At 38.6% G+C, this 25,491-nt stretch overlaps 1 protein-coding gene across 1 annotated transcript in view; it reads right to left on the reverse strand.

The window, feature by feature from the left end:
• The window catches only part of SEL1L2 (SEL1L2 adaptor subunit of ERAD E3 ligase), a 160,104-nt gene that overhangs the window by 26,534 nt on the left and 108,079 nt on the right, over nucleotides 1-25,491 (reverse strand). The window contains exons 6-12 of the mRNA XM_036244828.1: nucleotides 15,976-16,029; nucleotides 15,430-15,489; nucleotides 15,260-15,341; nucleotides 13,787-13,941; nucleotides 12,863-12,919; nucleotides 5,380-5,448; nucleotides 4,400-4,477 (exon numbers count right to left, since the gene is read on the reverse strand). Of these exons, the coding sequence (XP_036100721.1) occupies nucleotides 4,400-4,477; nucleotides 5,380-5,448; nucleotides 12,863-12,919; nucleotides 13,787-13,941; nucleotides 15,260-15,341; nucleotides 15,430-15,489; nucleotides 15,976-16,029 (555 nt within the window). The remainder of the gene's footprint in view (nucleotides 1-4,399; nucleotides 4,478-5,379; nucleotides 5,449-12,862; nucleotides 12,920-13,786; nucleotides 13,942-15,259; nucleotides 15,342-15,429; nucleotides 15,490-15,975; nucleotides 16,030-25,491) is intronic.

Genomic DNA, 25,491 nt, shown 5'->3' on the forward strand with positions numbered 1-25,491 from the left:
CATGTACATACCCTTGACTGGGAATTGAACCCACAACCCTTTGGTGCTCTGGCCAATACTCTAACCACTGGGCACATCAGTAGGGCTTATAACCATTGTTTCGAATTCTATATCTGATAGACTGCTTGCCTCCATTTCCTTTAGTTCTTGTTCTGGAGATTTCTCTTGTTCTTCCATCTGGGTCATGCTTCTTTGTGTCTCCATTTTGGCTGACCCTCTGTGTTTTTTTCTGTGTACTAGATAGATTTGCTATGTCTTCCACTCTTGGCAGGATGGCCTTATGTAGTAGGTGTTCTATTAAGTCCAGTGGAGCAGTCTCTCTGATCACCTGAGCTGGGTGCTCAGGAATGTCACTTGTTTGGGTAATGTAAGCCCTTCTGTTGTGAGTTTTGATTGCTGTTTGCCCCTTTGTGCATGAGATCTTTTCTCAGGCTGGCTGGCTGTGAGGATTAACCCCAACCACAGTGTGTGAGCTGCTATGCAGGTACTGTCCACATGAAGTGGAATTAACTTCAATTAGGTCTGGCACCTATTAAGATCTCCCTTTGGGTGCACTGCTTGTGGAGTTAATTGGGTCCTGTTCTGATATTGTCTAAATTTGCTACAGGATGTATTGATTCTGGGGCCTCTTGGGAGGGATTCAGGTGCAAATCAGTATCAGATGCTGCCTATGACTGGCCCTAAGCAACCTATTTGGAGCTACAAAGTGATCAATAGTTTGTGGCTACCTTTTCTGGGCCTGGGTGTGTATTGGAAGTGTCAAGCTGTGCATGAAGGCCAGCTGCCTCCTGCATCAAGCTGGAGGGCAGGTCAACAAAAGGCTCAAGGCATCCTAACATCTGCCTCTGCTTTCCTCCATCTGCCAGCTGTCTGTTAGGCTCAGTCACTGAAAAAGCCTTTGGCAGTACTAAAGTTGCATGAGGTAGGCTCTCAGTGAGTCATCAGGTAGGGGCAAGTGGTGTTGACCCATGCCTCAGAGCCACCTGATTGATAAAGATTCAAATTTTGTGCCAGAGCAGGGTCTGATGCCACTCAGCAAAAGTCTCAAAATACACCAATGGCAGCTATCACCCACCAGGTCCCTGCAGACCTCTGTGGTGGGGCAAGGTCTCAGGGAGTCATCAGAGTGAGGTTTGCAGAGTTTATCAGACCAATTTGGTCGTGTGAAGGGAGGACTCTGCACAGAAATATTGTGAGGGAAAAACGGCCTCAATCCTAGAGTCACACAGCTCACTTTGTCCTGGATTTTGCTGAGACCTCCTCAAGAGCCTGAGCTTGGCAGTATGGGTGGCAAGGAGTCGGGAGGGTGGGGCTAGTGGACCTCTCATGGGGTGGCCATGGCTGTGCCTGTCAGGCTCTCAGGAAGGGGAGAAATGACCCATGCCTCAGAGCCACACAACTCAGTCTCTGATACTTAAGTCCACCTGGACCTCTACATCACATGTGCAGGCAGCTGAATCCTCTGCAGAGTATGAGCTCAGCACGATGTGGTGACAGGGAGTCAGGAGGGTGGGGCTATTGAATTTCCCCAGGCTGATGCCCTATGGAGGGGAGTGCTCGACCCAAAAATGATGGCCTTGGTGGGCAGTGTGGGAAAGGGACTCAGTACGGGCACCCTGGCAGTTGTCCCTTCAGCTCCCTCCTCCAGCTCTCTCCCCAGAGCCACACAACTCAGTCTCTCCTTACACGACTCTAGTCTGCTCAGAGATGCCCTCCCTCTGCCAGAGCCCAAGGTGAGTGGCTGAAAACAAGATTTTGTGTGTTGGCCCTTTAAGAGGGTGCCTGTGTTTCTAGCAGACTCCTATATCTCCCTGGTAGACAGAATCTTTGCTGATTGTCACAGCCACATGGCATATGGGCTCCTCTTTCTAGCTCTGGTGCTCTGGGTAGAGGAGCCTGGTTTGGGGTTGAGACCCCACGCTCCTCAGCGGGAGTCTTTTCAGCTGAGACATCCCTCCAGAATCTCAGCTGCCACCTGTGGGAGCGGGGCCAGGCCTTCACTTCTATGTCCTTCCTACCAGTCTCAATGCGGCTTCTCCTGTAAATCCTTCTTTCAGCCAGTCTTTATTTGGTTATTCAGGTTGATTGCAATTCCAGTTTGGGAGGAGGTGAATGTAACACCCACTGACTGTGCTACCATCTTGGATCCTCTCTAGGCAGTTGTTACATGTACTAGCAGCCTTATATGTTCAGCTCTCCCCATGTTCCAAGAAAATATGGATATTTAGATTTTGATGTGAAATTTCCTAATTTTACAAACACTTTCTGGGCCAAATATTACATATGTGTAGGCAATTGCCCCATATATAACTTCCACTTTAGGACTCTTGCTTAGGTTCACTGACATGAACTTAGGGAACAAACCATCATTTACTAGGCAAATATTTAATATGCACTAAGACTGTAGCCCTTCTCTAGTGGAAGAGACATGATTTCAGACAGTAGGAGAGAAGTAGTAAAGGTAGAAGCAGTAAAGTTCCAGTAATATGTAGCATGAATGCAGGGCAAGTTCAGGAGAGGGAAAAGATTGTCAGTCAAGGAAGGTAAGCACGGCTTTGTGAAGAGAGAGAGAGGATTAAGTTCTGCTCTGGTGAATGGGTAGGATTTAGAATGGGAGAGTCTGGGAAGGGAGGAGGAAGGACAAAAGTATGAAGATGGGGATGGACCTGATGTGTTCAGAGGTGTGAGAGAGAAAAGCAGAATAATTTGGGCCCAATATCACATAGGATAAATGTTCATGTTTCTGAGTAAATAAGAGACCAAAGAGAAGTCTGTATCTTTGCATCCTGGTTCTGATATGACTTAAAACAAGTTTAAAAAGCAATGTTTGTTTGTTTGCTTGTTTAATTAGTAAAAATGAGTATGGACATACAAAGAGTAGAAGACAGAACCTTTTACTATAGTAGTGACCCGAAGTGAGAAATCTGATAAATTGTGCAGGTTATGATAAAGGAATAGCTGGTGATGTCCACCTGATGCCATTCAGAGCAATTACCTTAAATACAATGTCAGATTTCCTCTGTAAATGAAGGTAGCTAAGGTTTAGAAGGTAGCTCAGGTCACTGCTGGCTGTACAGCCCTCAACAGTTTGGGAGCTGGGTTAATTTACACACTCCACTTCCTGGCATTATTCCTTTGGGCTGACAAATCAGCATTATTTGCTAGATTACAAGAGATCTTCTTATTACATTACCCCTTTTTCAGTTGGCTCTCCCTTGTCATCCTCATCTAATGGTACTTCATATAACTGTCTCACTGCACAACAATTTCATATAAATTACAAGGGAGAGGAGCTGAGTATCATCAGCCTTCTCCATAATTTACACCACAATAACAGCAGCACCTAAGTGCTATTTATTTATAAATTGGCTCCTCAAGTAGCATGTGAGTTTTTAAAAAAGAACAGTTGAAAATATTCTCCAATTTGAGCACATCTTTACTGCTAGTGTTGCAGTATGATGTAGACAACAAAATGTTTTTCATTGTGCAGGGTTAGAAAGTTTATTAAGACCATTCACCAACAGCAGGTTGATGGGTATTGTGATTAGGAGCTCTTTATGTACTAAAGGGATTCAGAGTAGTCTATTAAGTTTTATCTGACAGATCAGCCTCACAGAACCTAGGAACCAAGGCAAAAGCTTCAATGGCAGGAGTCATATAACATCGTTTCCATATTCCCTCACATATCCAATCCATTTTGCCTTGGATATGCTTTGAAGCTCACTCTATCTAACTGTCCTCAGCCTGCAAAATATAATAGCTGGTACATAGAATTGTGCCAGGCATTGCTTTAGCTACTTTATAATAGGAGGCACAGAAATGTCAACTCAATAAATCCTGACAACAACAACATGAGGCTAATCTTCTTATACTCCCATTTTATGGATGGGGAAATTGAGGAAGAAAGGTTAAGTAACTTGCTCATAGTCACATGGCTAATAAGTAAAAGGGCTGGCATTCAAACCAAATGTCTCCAGAGCCTTGCTCTTAATCATCTTGTCCTGGCTGCCTCTCCAACAACCTTGGTAGTTTTTATCCTGAACTTACTACTTTATTGATTGAGTTTTCTCTTCCTCTGCCCTTGTCTCTTTTCCCCCTTGTTTTCTGAGCTAGATGGCCTCATCTACTTCACAGGAGAGGAGAGGAGAAAGCTGAACTTCTGTCTGGCCTCCTGCTAGACAGCACAAGTCACTGGCATTTTCAATTACCAAGAAGACAAGACATGTCTCCCACCCACCTGAACCCCATATTTAATTAACAATATTCTTCTTTTCCTGGACGCAAACCTCCTCCCAGGCCTGTCAGCCAGTCGTGAGGCTCTGGAGTCAACTCTTCAGCACCGTGTCCTTATAAAAGCCAAGTGTCCTTATATGTTTGCTGAAATGGGCTGAGGACATACCTTATTGGCTGCCATGGAAAAGTATTTGAAAGCAGTGGCGTTATTTTGTGGTGCTGCATCATTACCTTCTAAATACATCTAGGAAAAAATGAGAAGAGGATGTAAAAACTAAGGAATTTGAGGTGATGGTAGCACAACAATGTGAATATACTAAATGCCACTGAAATGTATAGCTTTAAATGGTTAGTTTATGTTATATGAATCTCACTTCACTGTTTTAAAAAGGAAAAACTAAAGAAACGATCTACTGCATATGTTCTAGAGTAACCTTGCTGGCTGGTTTGGCTCAGGGGTTGGAGCATCGGTCTGCAGACCAGAGAGACCCTGGTTTGGTTCCGGCTAGGGGCACGTACCAAAAAAAAAAAAAATTATAGAGTAACCTTGCCCAAGGACCAAAAAGATGTGCCCTATTTATGTTTTTTCATGTTTCCTTGCATCTAAATTTACTGTATGTAGCACTTCTGAAAGCAGTGCACTTGTCTTCACAGTTACTAATGAACGCAAACTGGCAGCACTTGGCAGAGTGAATGATCTTTGAAGAGAGAACATACCTCTCTAGAGGAAAAGGGCTTCAGTCAGCCTGTAGTTGGGTCTCATTCTTGGAGTTAAGAAAGGAGGCACCTTATCGAATTGAGGACTGTACCAGTCTTTGGTGCACAACTAGCCTGGACCTCCTGTTACAAACTGCGAGAGGGGGGTCATAGGAGGGATTCTGAGCTATACTCAGTCAAGAAGCCCTGAGACAGGTGTACTTTCAAGAGTGCTTTGGTATCCCAGATAAAAGCTGCTGTTTTGTGGAGCTTCTTCCCAAACTATCACCTCAGGAATATCACCCTCAGTTTGTAGCCAAATGCCTCTTTCAGCTGCTTATCTGAAAGAGGCCTGCATCCTTGTATTCTACTCTGGATTCAACCAGATGATACCATGAATTTCTTAGGTCTTTAAGAAATGAAAATTGTTGATCAAGATGAAGCATGTACCTTTCCTATAAATGCCATGGCATTTGCACTCCCGGCCTTTGCTGCCTTTAAGAAGTAGTATAACGCTTTCTGGAGAGAAAAGGAACAGTATTATTGACAGTCATGAACATATCCTACAAAATGTTTTCTCAACACAAACTTTATTTCATTCAATATGCATTTAAAAAGAAATATATGAAATGCCTACTTTCTTCAAGGCACTATTCCAAATGCTATTTGAACCATAAACCTGAAGAGTTGGAGATTACATGTATATCATATATATATTTAGAATATGAGGACTTCTCACATTTGGAATGGCTTGATGGGGATGTGACTTAGTGGAAGACAGATGAATCTCAGCTGTAGACCAAACAATGAACAGTTTTGAAAAAGTAGCTTCTATGTTGATACTATGTACTTATAAGACAGTTTATACCACTGGCAATATCCTAATGTTTATAAGGGAGAGTGATTAGGACCAGACACACTTGGCTGCCTGCAGAGACCAGATCTTTCTGCAGAGGTGAGCCTCATCTTTCTAAATCAAACTGAGGGAGGCTTGCAAGGCCTCTGATTCTCTCTTGGTCATAGCATTAAATGAAACTCTGTCTAGAATGCATAAGGGCTGCCCTGTTTCTTGCTGCCTCATCCTAAACACCCAGAAGTTCTCCACAGAGACCACATGTAGTGATGAAAAAATCAGCCCCGGGAATGAGAAGTGAAGACACTCTCCAAAGTGTCTTATTAGGACACAACTCTTCTGCTCATTAAAATCCCTTGACTCAGTTGAAGTGCCAGGGTATGCTCCTTCTCAAAGAGGAGAAAATGTTTAAGGAAGAAATGTAGGTAGTTCTTTTATATGTAAATTTACTCTAGAAATATTGCCAACTTATTTGACAACCACAGGCTTGGTAGTAAAGTCGGTCTACCTAGTGGACATAAATACAAATTCCACCAGAGCTGCATCCATTCATCCATCCATCTCTTCTGTTTTTCTTGATTGAAACCTGCTGTATATATGGAAGTATGCTAGGGATTATAGGTGATTCACAGATGAACAAAAAGCACTGTGGCCACATATGCTCCCTAACAATACTGATGTGAATATTACAGCTTGTAAATAGCAGTAAGATAATAGGTGATAAGTGGGATAAAAAGAACACCAAAAAGAATTAGGGGATTATAGAATAATACATATTGTAACCAGTTGTGACATTTTACAAGTTTTTTCTTACATAGCCTTCACAACAACACTATAGGGAAGGTATTATTAATATCTAAGCTATTTTAGTGATACTCAGGGGTCATACAGCTGGTACAGGAGTACCACAAGCCTGAACCCAATTCTCAAGTACTTGATATTCTGCCTTGTCAGTTAAAGAAGGAGGGCTTGGATCCTGGTTGGTGTGGTTCAGTTGGTTGGAGCATTGTCTTGTGCACTGAGGGTTCACGGATTTGATTCCTAGTCAGGGCGCATACCCTGGTTGCAGGTTTGAACCCTCACTGGAGCATGTATAGGAGTCAACTGATTGATGTTTCTCTCTGACGTTGATGTTTCTCTTACTCTCCCTCACCTTTCTTCTCTCTCTAGAATCATTGAAAACATATCTTCAGGTGAATATTAAAAAAAAAAAGTAAAATTAAAAAAGGAGGGTTTAAATGATAAAGATCTCATGAAAGATGGAAAGAATTCACCAGTACCGAAGGCATTGTAGGCTGGAGGAATTACATGAGCAAAGAATGGAGATAGAAATTTTGAAGGTATGTCCAGGAAATAGTAATTATTTCAGTATGGCTTATATAAAATATCTAAATCCCAAGGCTTGTAAAAATATGATGGGGCCATATTATAAATAGTCTCGAATACTAGGCTAAGGACTTTTATTTTACTTGGTAGAAAAGAGAAGCTACTGGAGACTTAGGAACATGAGGGAATCTTCAAAAAATTAGGGTCTAAAATGTCAAAAATAATGTGTCAATTAGGTAGGATCAAGTTGTAGCAATGTATGATTTACCAATTATTTATTGGTAAATAAATTAAATGTATGATTTACCAATTACATTTATCAGAGTTCATTAATATAAACATAAAGGTATTTCCTATTAATGTCTCTATTAAGCCAAGACCCAAATAAACCCCTAGATTACTATCATTTGTAAAAGTCACAGTATCTCCAGGCATTCGTTTCCTCATTCATGTTTTCTTCGGTGTGCTCCTGGGGCTCCCCTCCTGCCCTATCAGGGCATACGTTCATTGATGTAATTGTCTGCTCAATTGCTTGTCTTCTACAATGTTGAATCCTCTGTACTTCGAACAGTGTCTATTGTATGGTAGGCACTAAGGAAATATTTCTGGAATGATGAATAAGTGAATGAAAGGATAAATCTATAAATCTTTTAAACAAGGGACTGGATTTTAATCTTTAAGGCCCATTCCAGCTCTAGTATGATTCTGTGCAACCATTTTCAAAGTCCAGTTTCAGGTTTTGGATCTCAAATATGGCAATAGAAAGTTCTAGAAAAAGACTTTCACTCTGAAAACCTAGATTTGAACTGTTAAAAGATAATAATCTATTCCTCAGAAGCAAACAAGTATCCCAGAGCTGTCCCCATTCTTCAATATAATGATCCCCAAAAGACCAAAGGAATTGAGGCTTTCTGTAATTCCCTGTTTCATACTCCTCCACTCTCATGGCTTACTTGGCATTTCCATTCTCTTTTCTTTCTATTTAAATTAACCTGTCCTTAATGCTATTATTTCAACACTTTATTAAATATGTGTGAAAATACCATGCAAGTTATTTTAATGGATATGCATGAACCAACCTGAGTTCTTGCTTTCAAAGTGTCAAGAGCGCCCTGGCTGGTTTGGCTCAGCGGTTAGAGCGTCGGCCTTCGGTCCGGAGAGACCCGGGTTCGGTTCCCGCTAAGGGCATGTACCTCGGTTGCAGTTTGTCCCTGGCCCTGGTTGGTCGCGCGGGTGGCAGCCACTTGATGTGTCCCTTCACATCGATGTTTCTCTCTCTCTCTCTCTTTCTCTCTCTCTCTCTCTCTACCTCCCACTCTATCTGTACAAAAAATGGAAAAATGTCCTCAGGTGAGGATGAAAAAAAAAAAAGTGTCAAGAGCAAACATCCATCCATTTATCTGTTCATCTGCTATGGTCTCCATATTTGTATTCCCTCCCACCCCAAATTAATATATTGAAAACCTAATGCCAAAGGTGATAGTATTAGGAAGTGAGGCCTTTGGGAGGTGATTGACAGAGCACCTGTGAACGGGATTATTGCCTTCATAAAAAAGACCCCAGAGAGTTAGTTCACCCCTTCTGCTATTGGAAGATACAATGAGAAGTCTGCAAATTGAAAGAGAGTCTTCACCCAACCATGCTGGCACTCTATTCTCAGACTTCCTGCCACCAAAACTGTGAAAAATAAATTTCTGTTGTTTTAACTCTCCAAGTCTATGGTATTTTTGTTATAGTAGCTCAAACAGACTTATCTTAGTCCATCCTTCAAATATTTCCTGAGCACCTATCATCATATTTTACTGATTTTAAAATGTATATCCCCATTTCAATCAATACGTTTCTTATCATCAATGGCATCATATAATTTATATTGGCAGTGTTTTTTTCTTTCTCGGTTGGACATAAAATAGTGTCTTATAATTGATGGTTTCTTGGGATAAAATATAGTATGTCTCAGGTATTATGCTAAGTAAAGTTTTATTATTTGATTGCACATCTTTCTCTCTCTTTTTTTTAATGAGCATGATTATTCACTGGTCCCAAGAAAACCCCTATTATAATCAGCTTGTAACATTTCTTCTGGAATGAAATGCCATGAAAATGTATTGTTCTAAAAACATATACGAATACTTCTTTTATACTAGGCTTTATAAATCATCTTGGAAAGGGATAATATTAGCCTTTTTCTTTTCAATGGATGACAGGGTAGACAAAGCAGTTGCCCTAACATATTTTGTATTATTCTGCTGCAATGTTTAATTTAATTATGCTTACCCACTTTAGTAATATGTACCAAAACACCCAGATTTTCATTAATTCTGACCTGCATATATTTATAAATGCAAACAACATTAAAATGTATCTGTAGAAATGAAAGATAATGCAATCAAGAGTTGCATATGCAATACTTTTTGATAATTAAGAATTTTGTGGTGGGTGGAGAGATGAAAATGTTTCCTGTGGTGACAACTTATGAGAGATTAATTCAATCAACAGTGAGAAGGAAAAAAAAAAGCAAGCTAGTTATTTCCTGGTATTTTGATATTTAGTTTGCTTGGCAGTAAACTGGGCATCACTTACATTTATAAAGAGCCTTACATTAATAATTTTCTTTAGTGGTATGAAATATTAGCATACTGGCTAATGTAGTCGTTCTCACACTGAGGAGCAACATAGAATGCTTAGGATGCTATCATTCATACAGTTATTCAATAAACACTTACTAATAACCTAATATGTACCAGGTACTTATCTGAGTACAGGATACATAGTAGTGAGCAAGACAGATAAGAACTTACATTCCATTTTAGGAAGACAGTAAACAAACACAGTGTGATATAAAAAGTGATAGAAGAATCGAGTTGGTCAACAAAATCTTTTCTGAGGAGGTAAGACTTAAAGGATGAGAAGTTAGCCATGGGGAGATCTGTAGTAACAATCTTTCAGAAGTTGGACTTATACTTTGATCTTCTCTCTCCCTTTGCATTTCCTATGCCATTCCAAGTTGATTCTAGTGCAACTGGGCTTGTTGCAAAAATGACCACCACAATACTTTGCAATTCTGCCTATTAAGAGATGTCTTTTCTCCTACCTCTCCTACCTGGCTGGCCTTGTGACTTGCTATGGCTAAAAGAATGTGGCAGAAGCAATTTGTGAGTTCTGACCATATGACTCAACAGACTTTCTGCTCTGTGTTTTTATAACCTTAAAACAAAAGCAGTTTGACTGCCATGTGAAAGCTTGAGCCAACTGGCTAGAGAAAGAGAGCATATGGAGAGACCCAGCCATCCTAACTGTCACAGATGAGGCCATCATAAACCAACCAGCCTTGGCCAATAATGCTCTAACTAGCCATAGACGCATGAATAACCCCAGCCAACATTAATTGAGGCTGGCACAGACCAGAATTACTCTGTTGAGCTCAGCCTAAACTGCTGACCTGCCAAAATTATGAATTAAATAAATGTTGGTTGTTTTAAGCTACCTAAGTTTGGGAGGGTTTCTGATGAAGCCTAAGCTAGCTGATACATAAGCCAATCAGTCTTGAGCTCCTTGACTGGAGCCTCCCATGCAAATTCCAGTTTATTAGGCTGAGAGAAGCAACAAGGACAAGCCTGTGCATGCCCCAGAATGTTACTGAACCAGGGGGATGTTCTGAAATTAAACCAGCTTCTCTTTTAAAAAAAAAAATCCTCACTCAAGGATATAAATGATTTTAGAGAGAGACTATGAGAGAGGGAGAGAGAGAGAGAGAGAGAAAGAGCACATGCATGAGAGAGAGATAGAGAGAGAGAGAGAGAGAGAGAGAGAGACATCAATGTGAGGAACATTGACCAGTAGCCTCCCGTATGAGCCCTAAAACCTAGGTATGTGGCCTCACTGGGAATCGAACCCATGACTCTTAGGTGTCCAGGATGATGTTCATTCAACTGTACCACCCCAGTCAGGCTAAACCAGCTATTTTGAGATGTATGGATGGGAAGCATGAGGCCCCACCCACCATCAGAAAGTAAAGAGCTGACGCAGCCTAAGAGATTATGTCATTCCTTCTTCTTGCTTTATAAGAGAGAAAACTAGATTTTAGAAGCCCCATTTTTACAAAAAAAATTATTTTCGTTTTTTGCCCAGGTCAAAAAGAAGTAAGTTTTAATGGAAAGAGCACAGGCTTTGAATGCTGAAGCCCTATGTTCAAATTCTGCTTCATAATAACCTTACTATCCAGCTGTGAGACTTGAAGCCATTTACTTGATTTCCCCAGCCTCAGCTCCATATCTGTAAAATAGAGATGTAAAAAACCCCATGGATGAGCCTATGGGAGGGCTGGATTGAGCTCTTGGGGGATGTGCAGCTGCTTCGTTGTTGCCACTACAGAAGCAGAATCCTTCAGTGCCAGCCTTGAGCTAGCACTCCATCCTAACCTGAAGGCAGCTACCTCCCATCTGGTGTTCACAGTGGCTGGAGCTGACCAGAAGTACCTAGCTTTGTGGGGGTTTATGTACTCTGCAAAGATTGGTGGATATTCCTTGTAGCTGAGATTTGAGTGCCTTCATGATCAAACATCACATTTACAGAAGATGATGAATTCTTTCCAGCTTATACATCCTATGGTTAGCATGAGAAATTCATTGCAGGCTGAAATCTGACACAGGAGTAATATTGTGAATCCAGAACTTCCCATCTAAGGAGCTAAAACCTCGGCTAATGATTAAGATAATATAATCTGAAGACCTTCAATTGAGCTCTTTTGGCCTGCATATGCTTATTTTTGCTACCTATTTTTATCTCATTTTATGAAATTAACTTTGATATATACTAAATATATACTATATCTCATATAAAATAAACTATAATACCAATGACATATTCATAACATACCAATATAAAATGAGATGGGAAGTAATAACAGATCAGTCTTTTATGTAACTACCTTAGAAAGTAATTTGTATTGCTCAGCTTTTGGGACCATGTTAAAATAGGGTATGTGTTCCCTTGAGACAATGAGCATGTGGCTCCTATAAAATGACAAGTCTGCTAAATCATCTTTTAGAATGTATCCTAGTTGCTTTCCCAGGTCTGTGGGGGATCTAGGGCCTTGAAATCATAGTCAGGATCTAGACAAGACTTCATGTCATCCATTGCTCTGACATTTAACTGAGGAGAATCCTGTGTAGGTCAAGTTTATTTGCTCTTTCTTCATTAAATTTGAATTGTTAATTTATCTTCTAACCTCACTGGGATAAGGATAAGGTTAAGCAAAATGACTGAAAGAAACTTTGCAAATTCATAAATATGATTAATAATATTTCTAATTATATTGAAAGCTGCATGTTTTCTGACCTAGCCAAATGGGATTGAGGCTGGTCTTTAGGCTCCTTAGTAGGAAACTGCCAGGTGGACTTTCCATAGTTGGCCTTTGGGGAATGGGCAAGTCCAAGGCCAACGGATGGGGTATCCTCCTCACCATAACCCAGTCCAAAAGTATGCTTGGATGGAAAGAAGCTGGGCTCAGAGCATGGAAACTCCCCTGCCCCAAATGTTTCTTCAGAAGCCTCTACCCCTTTGTACTTGGGGGCAGGTAAAAAGAATGCTCTCTCTGGTGAACTTTGTTCTTCCTCAAAAGCTGGAAAATGATCTGACTAAGGAAGCAGCAGTGGGCTTTCCCCAGCAACTCTTCCACACCCCCTTCCCCGTTTCACTATCCTGCCTCACTATTCTCTCATCCCACATGATGGAATCTTTAGATTGACTTACTTGGTAATCCTGATCTAGACCTTTCCTCCCAATTAGATGTAATTGTCCAAGAGATACCTAGGAAAGATTATTTTTGAAAATCATTTTAGCAGTTATATTAACTTAAAAATGAAAACAAAAATTTTACTTGTGATTTTACTATAGTATGTTGATCCACTTTGACGAGTTGACATGTCTTTAAAAAAAAAGCAGGAGCCCTGGCTGGTGTTGTTCTGTGGTTAGAGCATTGGCCCACACACCAAAAAGTCTCAGGTTTGATTCCCAGTCAAGGGCACATACCAGGGTTGTAGGTTCCATCCCCGGCCCTGATTGGGTGTGTGTGGGAGGCAACCAATTGATGTGTATCTTTCACATGGATGTTTCTCTCTCTCTCCTGTTCCCCTCTCCCTTCCATGCTCTTTAAAAAAAACAGTGGAAAAAATGAATTAGGAAAACATTCTAGACTATATGTTTTATTGGTAATTAGTGGCTGCTGAGCATAGGGCTTCTTTAGTGAGTGGCCTGCTCATTTATAGCAACATCTGGGCACATAAACCTAGAGGCTTTAACTCTTAGCTCTGAAAGGTCACAAACACCATCCCATTCTCACTCCCAAAGACAGAACACTTTGGGATCCTGGGAAAAAAGAGTTCAGTCATATTAAAACCAACGTTGAATGCTGCTTTTTATCTATAATTAAAATCTATGTTTTTTAAAAATGAAGTTTTTAAGACTAAATGTAGAAAAAGTTGCTATTACTATGTCAACTGGCTCTTCTATAGGCCATAGAAACTGCAAGTGACAGGGGACATAAAGGACAGAGAACAGGGGGCCTCTCCCCTTTCTCATTTAAGATGGAGCATTATTCACCCCTCTAGGATGCAGCACACTAAGCTTCTTGTAATTTGCATGTTCTTAAAATTCAAGCTTGTCTGTATACATTACTTGTACGTGAACATCTCCTCTTTCTGCCAAATATTTATAGTATTGGTATATGTCCCAATCCAGAATCTCACTGTTAGAACTCAGATTTTCAGGTCTCTCAGTTAGTCTCACTTTTTCCACTGGAATACCTTCACTTTTTTCCAATTTGTCAGCAACTGTGAATAGAAACAAGCCAGAGAATAACCAGAATACACAAGGTTGCAAGAGCTAATAGTCAACTTAGAAAAATCACCACCTATTTAAATTGTGCAGAGATAACCAATGGACAAAAACAATAGTTTGGGGAAAGCTGGAGGGGGTGGGAGTGGAGAGGAGGGGGTCAATGGAAAAAAGAGGGGGACATCTGTAATACTTTCAACAACAACATTAACAATAACAAAGAGGCCTGAAAAAAAGTTGTGTAGAGATCTGGTCTATTAACAGAAAGGAAATATCCTTAAGTGATATAAATTTGCTAAATTTATTCAGTTCTGAGAAAAGTGAAAGAAAGCTTTGCAACCTATGCAAATCTTGTATCAACATATATCAGACTTTACTCAAGATCTTGGTCATGTAGTTTCAAGAAAAAAAGACTTTTGCAGATTTTAGGAGCAGGCAACTGACCCTTTCCACCACTGACTTTTTCAGAGACTGAAACTACAATATAAAAGCAACAATTGCTCCTTATTTTCTATGGATAATCTAAAAATAAATATAAAGATAGCTATGCTTGAATAAACTAACAAAGCATACAATTTGAACTATACATAGAGTAATTCATTAATGTATGAAGTGATCTTGTTATATATAGCATCTTAAATTTAAAAGTAGTTATTTTTCTTCTTTTCTCAGATCCTAATAATGTAAAAAATGTGCATTTAAATATTGCACTGATTATAGAAATTAAGCAAATGGACGTTACCTTATTCACTTCTTCGCAGACTCTTATTTAAAACTCTATTACATACTCTTTCTCAGTGATGTTGCGAGATGAAATGTTACCTACGGCTTTGAAAATTATTCTAGGAATATATATTAATGTCATGCTCTATTTTTTTGTAGACAAAGGATAGGCCGATAGAATAATGATTACTTAAATTGTTCTCAAGTGCAGTAAGAGAGATCACCAATGTATGTAACCTACATCCATTTCTCCAGGAATTTTAAATGTCATCCCATATTCTAGATGGTAATATTTATTGATGCTACATTCCAATTCTAAATAGAAGAAAAGAACATGACAAGAACAAGTAAAACAGAATTGTTTGGGGCCATGTACTAATAAAAAAAAAGATGAGCACGATCATTTAAAACTTTTGAAAAGTAACTATTAAGAAATCAGAAAACAACATTGCTTTAAAAGAAATGTATTATTACAGAGGTTAAAAGCATAGTCTTTAAATACTTTCATAAATATGTCAATTGGCATTGATTTATTTTTTAAATTGCTTGGCAAGTCTGTTTATCTTAAAATAAATCATGTGGATTACTCACTATAATCTGCCACTTTCTTGTAATGATACAGGGCAACTTCACAATTCTGTAGAACATTGATTCCTGACAAATATCTGTACCCCTAAAACACAGGCATATATATTCTTAATATTCTGACAATAGTGTATTTATAACAACTATTTGAGTCCAAGAATATTTAATTTACAAACCAATATCATCTGGGACATCAAGCTTCCTCCAGCACTTCCAAAGGTATAATATATCAGTGCCTACAATAAAAAAAAAAAAAAGTGTGTGTGTGTGTGTATATATATATATATATGTATATATATATGTATTCTACATTTGAAACTCAAAATAATCATTGCTTTTCTTATTCCTAGCCTATAAATGAATCTTAAAAACTACAAAATAAATTCCAAATTTCATTCTCTTCCTCTGTAAAGGCAGCTGACATTGGCAGGGGAGTGGATCTTAGCTCTGTAGTCTGTGAAAAGGGCATTGTACATGAAATTTTATTTAATCACCACAAAATCCCTATGACGTATATATTATCTATCTTTAATGAGGAAACTGAAATATGAGAAATTAAGAAAGTTATGGTATTTTAACCCTAAGCTTCTCTGACTGTTGAGCTGGAATCTTTAATCACTGTACTACCATTAGCCCCTTTACCCAAACAGTAGACTCTGTTTAATGTTCCTTTAAACAAATCAGTTTTGTTTAAGAAAAAAAAAAAAATAGAATGACCTTACCTTGGCTTGATTATATTCCATTCCTATTCCATAAGAAGACAAAAATCCTAATGCCTAAAGCCCAAAAGTAAAAGTCAATAGATACACTTATTTCACAATTATTCTTATCTATATTGGTAAGGGATATTTTAAATATCTGCTTCATAATAATTAGTATTTTTAACTTATTTCTTATATTATAACAAAATGCCTTTTTATATATAAATAGTCAATAAGCACATAAAAAGATACTCAACATCACTAACCATCAGGAAAATACAAATCAAAAATATAATAGGATATCATTATACCCAGTAGGATGGCTATTGTCAAAATAAACAAACAAGCAAAACTAGAAAATAGGAAGTGTTGACAAGGATGTGGAGAGATTGAATCTGTTGTACACTGTTAGTAGGAATGTAAAACAGTACAACTACTGTGGAAAACAATGTGATGATTCCTAAAAAAGTTAAATAGAATTACAACATGATCCTGCAATTCCAATTTTGGGTATATACTCCAAAGAATTGAAAACAGGATCTCAAATACATATTTGTACACCCACATTCATAACAACATTATTCACAATAGCTGAAGTTATAAACAACACAAGTATCCATCATCAGTGGATGAATGGATAAGCAAAATGTGCAATTATGTTGATCACTTTAGCTTAAAGTATGTCTTGATATCTCATGGAGCAAGTGTCCCCTCATTATCATACTCTCAATTTGTTTACTATTCTTAATCATTGAGATAAATTTTAGTGTATGTATTCCAAGTGTCACCAAACTTTCATAAAATAAATGTTTTTATTTTTTAAATAAATTTTGAAGATTTCCTCCTGCCGATACTTACAGGTAGATATGCCATATTTTCATAACATTGACACTCGTCTACTGTTAGACATTTAGGGCATTTAAATTTTTCAGCTCTCACTAAAAACATTGCAATTCTTGTACATGCTCAGGTATATATATATTTAGAACAAATAACTGGAAATGGAATTGCTGAGTCAAAGTGCTTATGCAGTGAAAATGTTAACAGGTACTGCCAAATTCCCTACCACAGTGTTATACAAATTTATGCTCTTACCAAAAGTAGGTGAATTACCTATTCCTCCATACTCTCACCAATAGTGGATATCACTGATCTTCAAATTTTCAGTTTTACTAATCTAATGTATAAAAAAAATCTTGTTTAAATTAGGATTTCCTAAATTACTGCTGAGATTGAGCATCTTTTCTTCTTTACTATCCATTTAATTTCTTGCAACCAACACATCCTTCAGTAGCTGAATGAGTAAATAAACTGATATATCTAGATAATGAAATATTATTCAGTACTAAAAAAAATAAGTTATTGAGTCACAGAAAGACATGGAGGAACTGTAAATGAATATTACTAAGTGAAAGAAGCCAATCTGAAAGGACTACATTCTCTATCATTCCAACTATAAGACAGTCTAGAAAAGTCAAAACTGCAGACAGTAAAAAGATCAGTGGTTGCTGGGGGAGGGAGGAATGAGTAGATGCAGTCAAGAGGATTTTGAAGGGTAGTGAAAATACTCTGTATGATACCATAATGGTAGACACGTCATTATACATTTGTCCAAACTCATAAAATCTCCACCACCAAGAATAAACTCTCAAAAAATGAAATTAAATTCCTCTTACTGAGAGAAACTGTGGCAGGGATTGCTGGTTGTATCTTGGGATCCTGCTTCTTCTAGAGTGAAATAACTGATTTACAGCTGAGGATGTGGCAACCAAAAGCACTAACCTTGAACCATAAGAGTTTGATGGTGTTGTAGGTGAAATAATAACAATGTCATGGTTTAACTTAGTATGTTCCTTAGCCTCCTGAGCAATCAAGTGTGACCATGTGATTAAGTCATGATCAACAGACATGAGGAACAGTGATGTGGACAACTTCCAGGTCATGCTCTTAAAGGAGTGCCTTCCGTTTCCTCTCTTCCTCTTCTTGCTAGCTGGAATGCTGACGTAATGGTGAGCCAATTTAAACAAGGCAGAAAAGGGCAACAACCTAAAGATGGCAAAGCCACAAAATAAAAGGAGTCTGATCCTGATGACTTTACTGAGCAGAGCCGCCTTCTCCACTCAAATTGAACAGCAGGGAAAACTACAATTCTGTTTTGTGTAAGTCACTTTATTTTGGGTCTCAGTCATATTCAGCTACATCTATATCCTAACTCTGGTTATCAAAGTATAGTTTGTGATCACTTGGAACATCACGACCTTTCGGCAGTTCTTTAAGGTCAAAATGATTTTTATACTTCCAAGATATTATTTGGGTTTCTCCTCATGTTGACATTAGCACTAATGGTGAAAAGCAATGCTAATTAACACTGGTGGTATGTTAGCATGAATCAAGGAAGCGTTCCAAACCTTCATTAATATTGTTACTCTATTCTTCATACATTACACACAAAGGAAAAGTAAACATACTAGTTTTATTTAAGAATGTTTGTGATGCAGTCAAAGCATTATTTTTATTGTCTTAATTGTTTTTTTAAAGCTTTTTCTTCTTTATTGATTTTAGAGAGTGAGGAAGGGAGAGGGGGAGAGAGAGATAGAAACATTAATGAGGCCCTGGCCGGTTTGGCTCAGCGGTTAGAGCGTCGGCCTGCGGTCCGGAGAGACCCGGGTTCGGTTCCCGCTAAGGGCATGTACCTCGGTTGCAGTTTGTCCCCGGCCCTGGTCGGTCGTGTGGGTGGCAACCACTCGATGTGTCCCTTTCACATCGATGTTTCCCTCTCTCTCTCTTCTTCTCTCTCCCTCCCACCCTACCTGAACAAAAAATAGAAAAAATGTCCTCAGGTGAGGATAAAAAAAAAAAAAAAAGAAAGAAACATTAATGAGAGAGAACATCGATTGGTTGCCTCCTCTATGCACCCCACAACCTGGGCATGTGCCCTGACTGGGAATCAAAATGGTGACCTCTGGGTGTATGGGTGGACACTCAACCACTAAGCCACACTGGCCAGACAGGCTCAATTCTTGAATACATGTTTTTTTAAGTATTCTATATGAGAAAATATGTAGTAGGCATAAAACACTTCTTATAGTAAAATATGTTGAGGGTTTCAAATAAATTTATGAAATATTTGTATTGCAAGCTGAACTATCCACTTAAAAAAAAATCTTTATTGTTACATGTAAAATGTATTACAGATGTTCCACAGTTTTCCCCCATTGACCCCCTCCCCCCCACTCCCACCCCCCTCCCACCTTTTCCCACACTATTGTCTGTGTCCATTGGTTATGCATATAAGTTCTTTGGTTTATTTCTTCCCACCCCCCCAACCCCTTTCCCTTTGAGGTTTGTCAGTCTAGCAATGAATTTGTACTTCTTAATCCCTTCATCTTTTTCCCCCATCCCTCCACCCCCGTCCCATCTGACAACCAACAAAATGTTCTCTGTATCTATGACAATGTTTCTGTTCTACCTGTTCATTTTGTTTGTAGATTCCATTGATGATAGATATGTATTCATTGCCATTTTGTTTGTTCATATATTTTATCTTGTTCTTCAAAAAGACCCTTCATCATTCATATAATAACGATTTGGTGGTGATGAACTCCTTTAACGTTTTCTTGTCTGGGAAAGTCTTTATATGGCCATTGATTCTAAATGACAACTTTGCAGGATAGAGTAATCTTGGTTGTAGGTTCTTGCTTTTCATCACTCTGAATATTTCTTGCCACTCCCTTCTGGCCTGCAGTTTCTTTTGAGAAATCAGCCGACAGCCTTATGGAAACTCCCTTGTAGATAACTAGCTGCCTTTTTCTTGCTGCTTTTAAGATTCTCTCTTTGTCTTGAACCTTTTGCATTTTGATGATGATGTGTCTTGGTGTGGGCCTCTTGGGGTTCATCTTGTTTGGGACTCTCTGTGCTTCCTGGACTTGTATGTCTGTTTCCTTCACCAAGTTAGGAAAGTTTTCTGCCATTATTGTTTCAAACAGGTTTTCAATTTCTTGTTCTCTCTCTTCTCCTTCGGGCACCCCCAAGATGCGAATGTTGGCATGCTTGAAGTTGTCCCAGAGGCTCCTTACACTATCCTCATTTTTTTGGATTCTTTTTTCTTTTTGCTGTTCTGATTGGGCGTTTTTTGCTTCCTTATATTCCAAATCGATGGTTTGCTTCTTGGATTTACGTACTCTACTATTGAATCTGTGTAAATTATTTTTTATTTCAGTTAATGCCTCCTTCATTTCTGACTGGTCCTTTTTATGCTCTTGAGGCCCTCCCTAAGTTCACTGAGGTTCTCACTGAGTTCATTGAGCATCCTTATAAGCAATATTTTAAACTCAGCATCTGTTAGGTTGCTTATCTCCATTTCGCTTAGTTCTTTTCTTGGGGTTTTGTTCTGTTCTTTCATTTGAGACCTGTTTCTTTGTCTCCTTATTTTGGCTGCCTCCCTGTGTTTGTTTCCGTGTATTACTTAACGAGAGGTATGGGGCTAGCTGTGACCAGATACTGCTCGTTTGAAAGAATTTAGGAAAAACTTGAAGCAGGATCCAAGACAGGCCAATCCTATGGTTAAGCAAGTGGCAACAGCTTGGGTGGGCTTGAAAGTTGGGTGGGGCAGGGCGGGGCCTCAGGGAGTCACCAGGGCGGGGCTACCAGTGTGAGCCAGGTTGCTGGAGTCCCAGATATGGTGGCTGTGTGCTGCCCCAGGGAAGGGCTCACCAAAGGATCAAAGGCCTCTGACAGCACATTTGTCCCAGAAAAAGCCCCCTCTCCAGCCCTCGCTCCAGTGCCAAACAGCTCAGTTCTTCCCTGTGTGTCTCTGGCGCCCCTCGAGCTGCCTCCCCTCCAAGCTTAGAGGGAGAGAGTCCGATAAGTTCATGCACGGGCCCTTTAAGGAGCTGCCTGCATCAGCTTCCCTGAGCCTCAGTTCTTGCTGGTTTTTCTAGCCAGAAATTATGGGGACTTCTCTTCCTGGCACTGGAACCCTGCGCGGGGCACCTGGTGTGGGACAGGGACCCCTCAGTCCTTAGGAAGGATCTTCCCAGCAGAGGTATCCTCCTGATTTTTATCTGCCACATGTGGGACCAGCCCGTCTCACCACCAGTCATCTTGCCTCCGCCCCTCCTCCCCTCCTACCAGTCTGGATGTGGCTGCTGCTTTAATTCCGTAGTTGTAGGACTTCCATTCAGGATGATTTCAGGCGGTTTTGGATGATGGTTGTTCTGTAGTTTAGTTGTAACCTTGATGTGGTTGTGGGAGGATGCGATACCGTTTACCTAAGCCACCATCTTGACTGGAAGTCCTCCCGAACTAGCCACTTTTTGAATGGAACACCATTTTCACTTGAAGGAACAATGTACCAACTATTTTCATTTAAACTGGCAAACATTTTTCTGGAAATGAACAAAGCAAGCAGGCCACTAAGTTCAAACTTTTAAGAAAAAATATTAGAATTTTGGAAAACTTGTATCTGGTATTGTGAGCTTGATACTTTGTTAAAGACTTTTGGTGAGATTAATGGTGATAATAGCAAATGTGATTTTTTTTATATGATATAATAAAATGTGTCAAATTTCGAAGATTTGTATAACTCGGTGAACCAATTATTTGTAAATGATCAATGAATGATGTTAGAAGAACATCCGTCCAAACAGTGGGGGGATTGATTTCGGTCAATGGCAGGTACCTTGGTTTTGGTTCTTCTATCACTGACCCTGGTCAGGGTCGTGTGGGAGACAACCAATTGATATGTCTCTCTCACATCGATGTTTTTTTTTTCTCTCTCTCTCCCACCCTAATTAAAAATAAGTGGAAAAATATTTTTGGGTGAAGATTAAAAAAAAAAGAAGTTATCAATCATTATTGAATTTTGGTGTGGAACTAAAGAATATATACAGTTATCTGAAAAAAACTATTAAAATATTGTTTTCTTTTCTACTGTTATTATATTTTGCTGTTTTTTTTCTTTCAGCTTTTTGAGATATAAGCTTGTGTTTCTTATTTATTAAAACATTTAAAGCAGTATATTTTCCTCTGCATCTGGTGTTAGCCGTATTCAGTAACTTTTTATGTAGTGTTGTCAGTGTTATTTCAGTTTCTATTTTAGCTTTTTTTGCTAAAAATTAGAAACAGCCCAAGTGTCCATCAGTAGACGAATGGATAAAAAAGCTGTACATATACACAATGGAGTACTACGCAGCTGTAAGAAAGAAAGATCTCTTATCCTTTGAGACGACATGGAGGGACCTGGAAAGTATCATCCTAAGTGAAACAAGCCAAACAGAGAAAGACAAGTTTCATATGATATCACTTATTTGTGGAATATAATGAACATAACAGTCTGAGGAATGGGGTAGTCCCAGAGAAGCGGAAGTGGGGTACAGATTGACAATCCTCTAAAGAGGGGGATGGTGGGGGAGAGATAAAGCACAGAACTTATATGCATGTATGCATGAACAGTGGACATGGACAACAAACTGGGGAAAGGGCAGGGTGGGAGGGGGAGGGGGGAATCAGTGGGGAGAAAAGGAGAAACATCTGTAACAAAAATTAATTAATAAAAAAATAAAATAAATAAATTAGAAGGCTTGGAATTTATAAGAAGCTAAATTTTAAGGTATATTTTTTCATTAATTTTTAGTGCTTCTAGTGAAAGAATATAGTATCATTTATATTTTTAAAAATAAATTAACATTTTTATTTATGCAATTGTTTTTTGAAAATAACTTAAATTTTTTTAGATTTTTAATTTTGTTTGTATTTTGCATGTAGATGTAGTCAGTGTATACTTTTTGTCTCCCTGATTCTCTTTGTGAAACCACCTTCCTTCTATTCTCTGTTCATTTGGTTCAGTGAATTAATGGGCTTCTCATTTTTTTCTAAATCTAGGGGAGGTCACATGACATAGGCTCAAACAATCAGATTATTCTTCTGGATGCAGTGCTTTTTTTTTTTGGCAATTATATATATATATATATATATATATATATATATATATATATTACTATTTACATCCAATGTTGCTTTGTATTAGTTTCAGGTGTACAGCATAGTGGTTAGACATGATACTATACATAGTTATTACAAAACAATTGACTATATTTCCTATGCTTTACACCCTCAGGACTACGTTGCAGCTACCAATCTGTATTTATCAATCCCCTCACCTTTTTCACCCAGTCCTCCAACCCTCTTCCCTTCTGGCAACCATCAGTCTAGACGTTCTCCATATCTACCTATCTGTTTTGTTTGTTCTTTAGATTCCACATATATGTCAAATCATATGGTATTCATCTTTCTTTAACTGACTCATTTCACTTAGCATATACTACCTTCTAGGTTTCTGGATGCACTGATTGATTCAGGGTGGGCTTGTGATCTAATCCAGTGTTTGTGATGAAATCATTGTGAAAGAAACTGGCTTCTTTCAGAGATTTTCAGGTATTAGGGCAAAGAACACGTAGGGTTGTTGTTGGCCATCTTTGCCTCCACATGGGGTCATCCTGCTCAAAATAAAATCATCACAGAGAAAAAGCAAAGCAAGGAGCTCAAGAAAGTATGTCCTGATATCTTCATTCTTGCCTCTTGATCCAGATAATCTAAAGGCAACTACAACTTAGACTTCACAGTTACATGAACCAATAAATCTCACTTTTGTTTAAGCCAGTTAGGTTGTATTCTCCGTACTTGAAACTCAAAATCCTAACTGATACAAGTGGATATCTCTTTTGATGGGAAGTTCATTAAGTTAATAGATAGTTAAGCAAAATTGATCTCTGTATAGTAGTTGTTGCCTTAGTACTTAGTTGCCTTAAACTGTATAGTATTTTGGTGCTCAACAAATCACTTCCTTTTTTGAAACACTCTCTACATTTCAGACATTTGAGGGCAACTGTCTGATACCTTAGTTGTTCTCCTTTACAAAGATTCCCCATTCTGCCTCCCTCATGTGATATATTTTGGGTTATATTCACCATCTTGTGTGTTCTCTAAATCTGGTCTACATTGTGGATGCCATATTTCTGTCATGGCCTTGTCAAAATAAAGTAGTTACAAGTTCCTTGAAAAGGGAAGGTATCCCAAAGTAGATAAAACTGTGTTACTTTCTGTTACTAATTTATGTGCAAAATGAATGGCTACAAGCCAAGCCTTGCAACTCAAAGCACGAGAAATGGCCAATCCTAAGGAACAGATGGAAACTAATGAACAATGAGAAGCTGTTGTGACCAGTTTATTTATCATGATACATTATGATTAAGATGTTCAACATCAGATATTGTCAGATACTTCTTGCTGACTTTGAACTGAACTTCCAACAACATATGATTCAACTGAAGAAAAAAGAAGTATGTTTAGTCATATTGTAAAGAGTCAGCATAGCAGAATGAGTCAGTAGTTTAGAAGCAATTCTGGAGGTAATGGAGGAGCATTCCCTTTAGAAATGTTGCACTAATGATGTTGTAATGACACAGAGAATGATATCTTGTTGGACAAAGACAGTTATCAACTAAGTTTTCTAAGTTTAAAACTGATTCAGTTGAACTCAGAAAAATTTTGGAACACCTTAATTTATTTAACTTATAGTTATGTTTTTATAACCAAAGACTGACATCTGATAAAAATCCATGTCTAAAATGTCTAAAACAGCACTTTACAAGAAATAAAACAAATTCTAATAAGAAAACACTGATTTATATTATTGACAGTTTTTATTTTTTTATTTTTTATTTTTTTATCCCCACCCGAGGATATTTTTCCATTTTTTGTACAGATAGAGTGGGAGGGAGAGAGAGGAAGGGAGAGAGAGAGAGAAACATCGATGTGAAGGGACACATCGAGTGGCTGCCACCCGCACGACCAACCAGGGCTGGGGACAAACTGCAACCGAAGTACGTGCCCTTAGCGGGAACCGAACCCGGGTCTCTCCAGACCGTAGGCCGACGCTCTAACCGCTGAGCCAAACTGGCCAGGGCTTATTGACAGTTTTTATATGATACAATTATATAACTGTAAAACAGCTTGCTTAATACAAATTGTTCTTAATGAACTCATGCTGCTTGACAAATAGTATATTTATGGGATTTTCATAAACAAACATGAAAATATGATGGGGAATCTTACCCATTAAATTCATCACCACCATGTGTGATTTGTAGAATTTTGCAGCCAGCCTCCAGGGTTTGTGGTTCCTTTCCTGCCTTCCTTAGTCACTGTCAAGTTTGCAGTGACATAAAAATTTACAAATTCTCTCAGTATCCAGGGATGGAACTGAATTGGGCCAAGAGACCTGAACTTACTGCAAACAGATGCTTGCTGCATTCTGCGTTAGGTGCTTCTGAGAAAAGTACATTTTAACTTTTATTTCTAAATATAAGTATCCTTGTTTGATTTTAAACACAGTTTCTTTTGCAGGAAGAGTTAACATATAAATTTAACATTTTATGTTATTTTATCAAACTAATAGATGTAAATGTATTAAAAATTAAAATTCTAATACTTCCAAGAACTTATAATATAAACATCAATACCCTCCCTGCTCCTTTC

Source organism: Molossus molossus, unplaced genomic scaffold (genome assembly GCF_014108415.1).
Source record: "Molossus molossus isolate mMolMol1 unplaced genomic scaffold, mMolMol1.p scaffold_m16_p_6, whole genome shotgun sequence".
Lineage (NCBI taxonomy): Eukaryota > Metazoa > Chordata > Mammalia > Chiroptera > Molossidae > Molossus > Molossus molossus.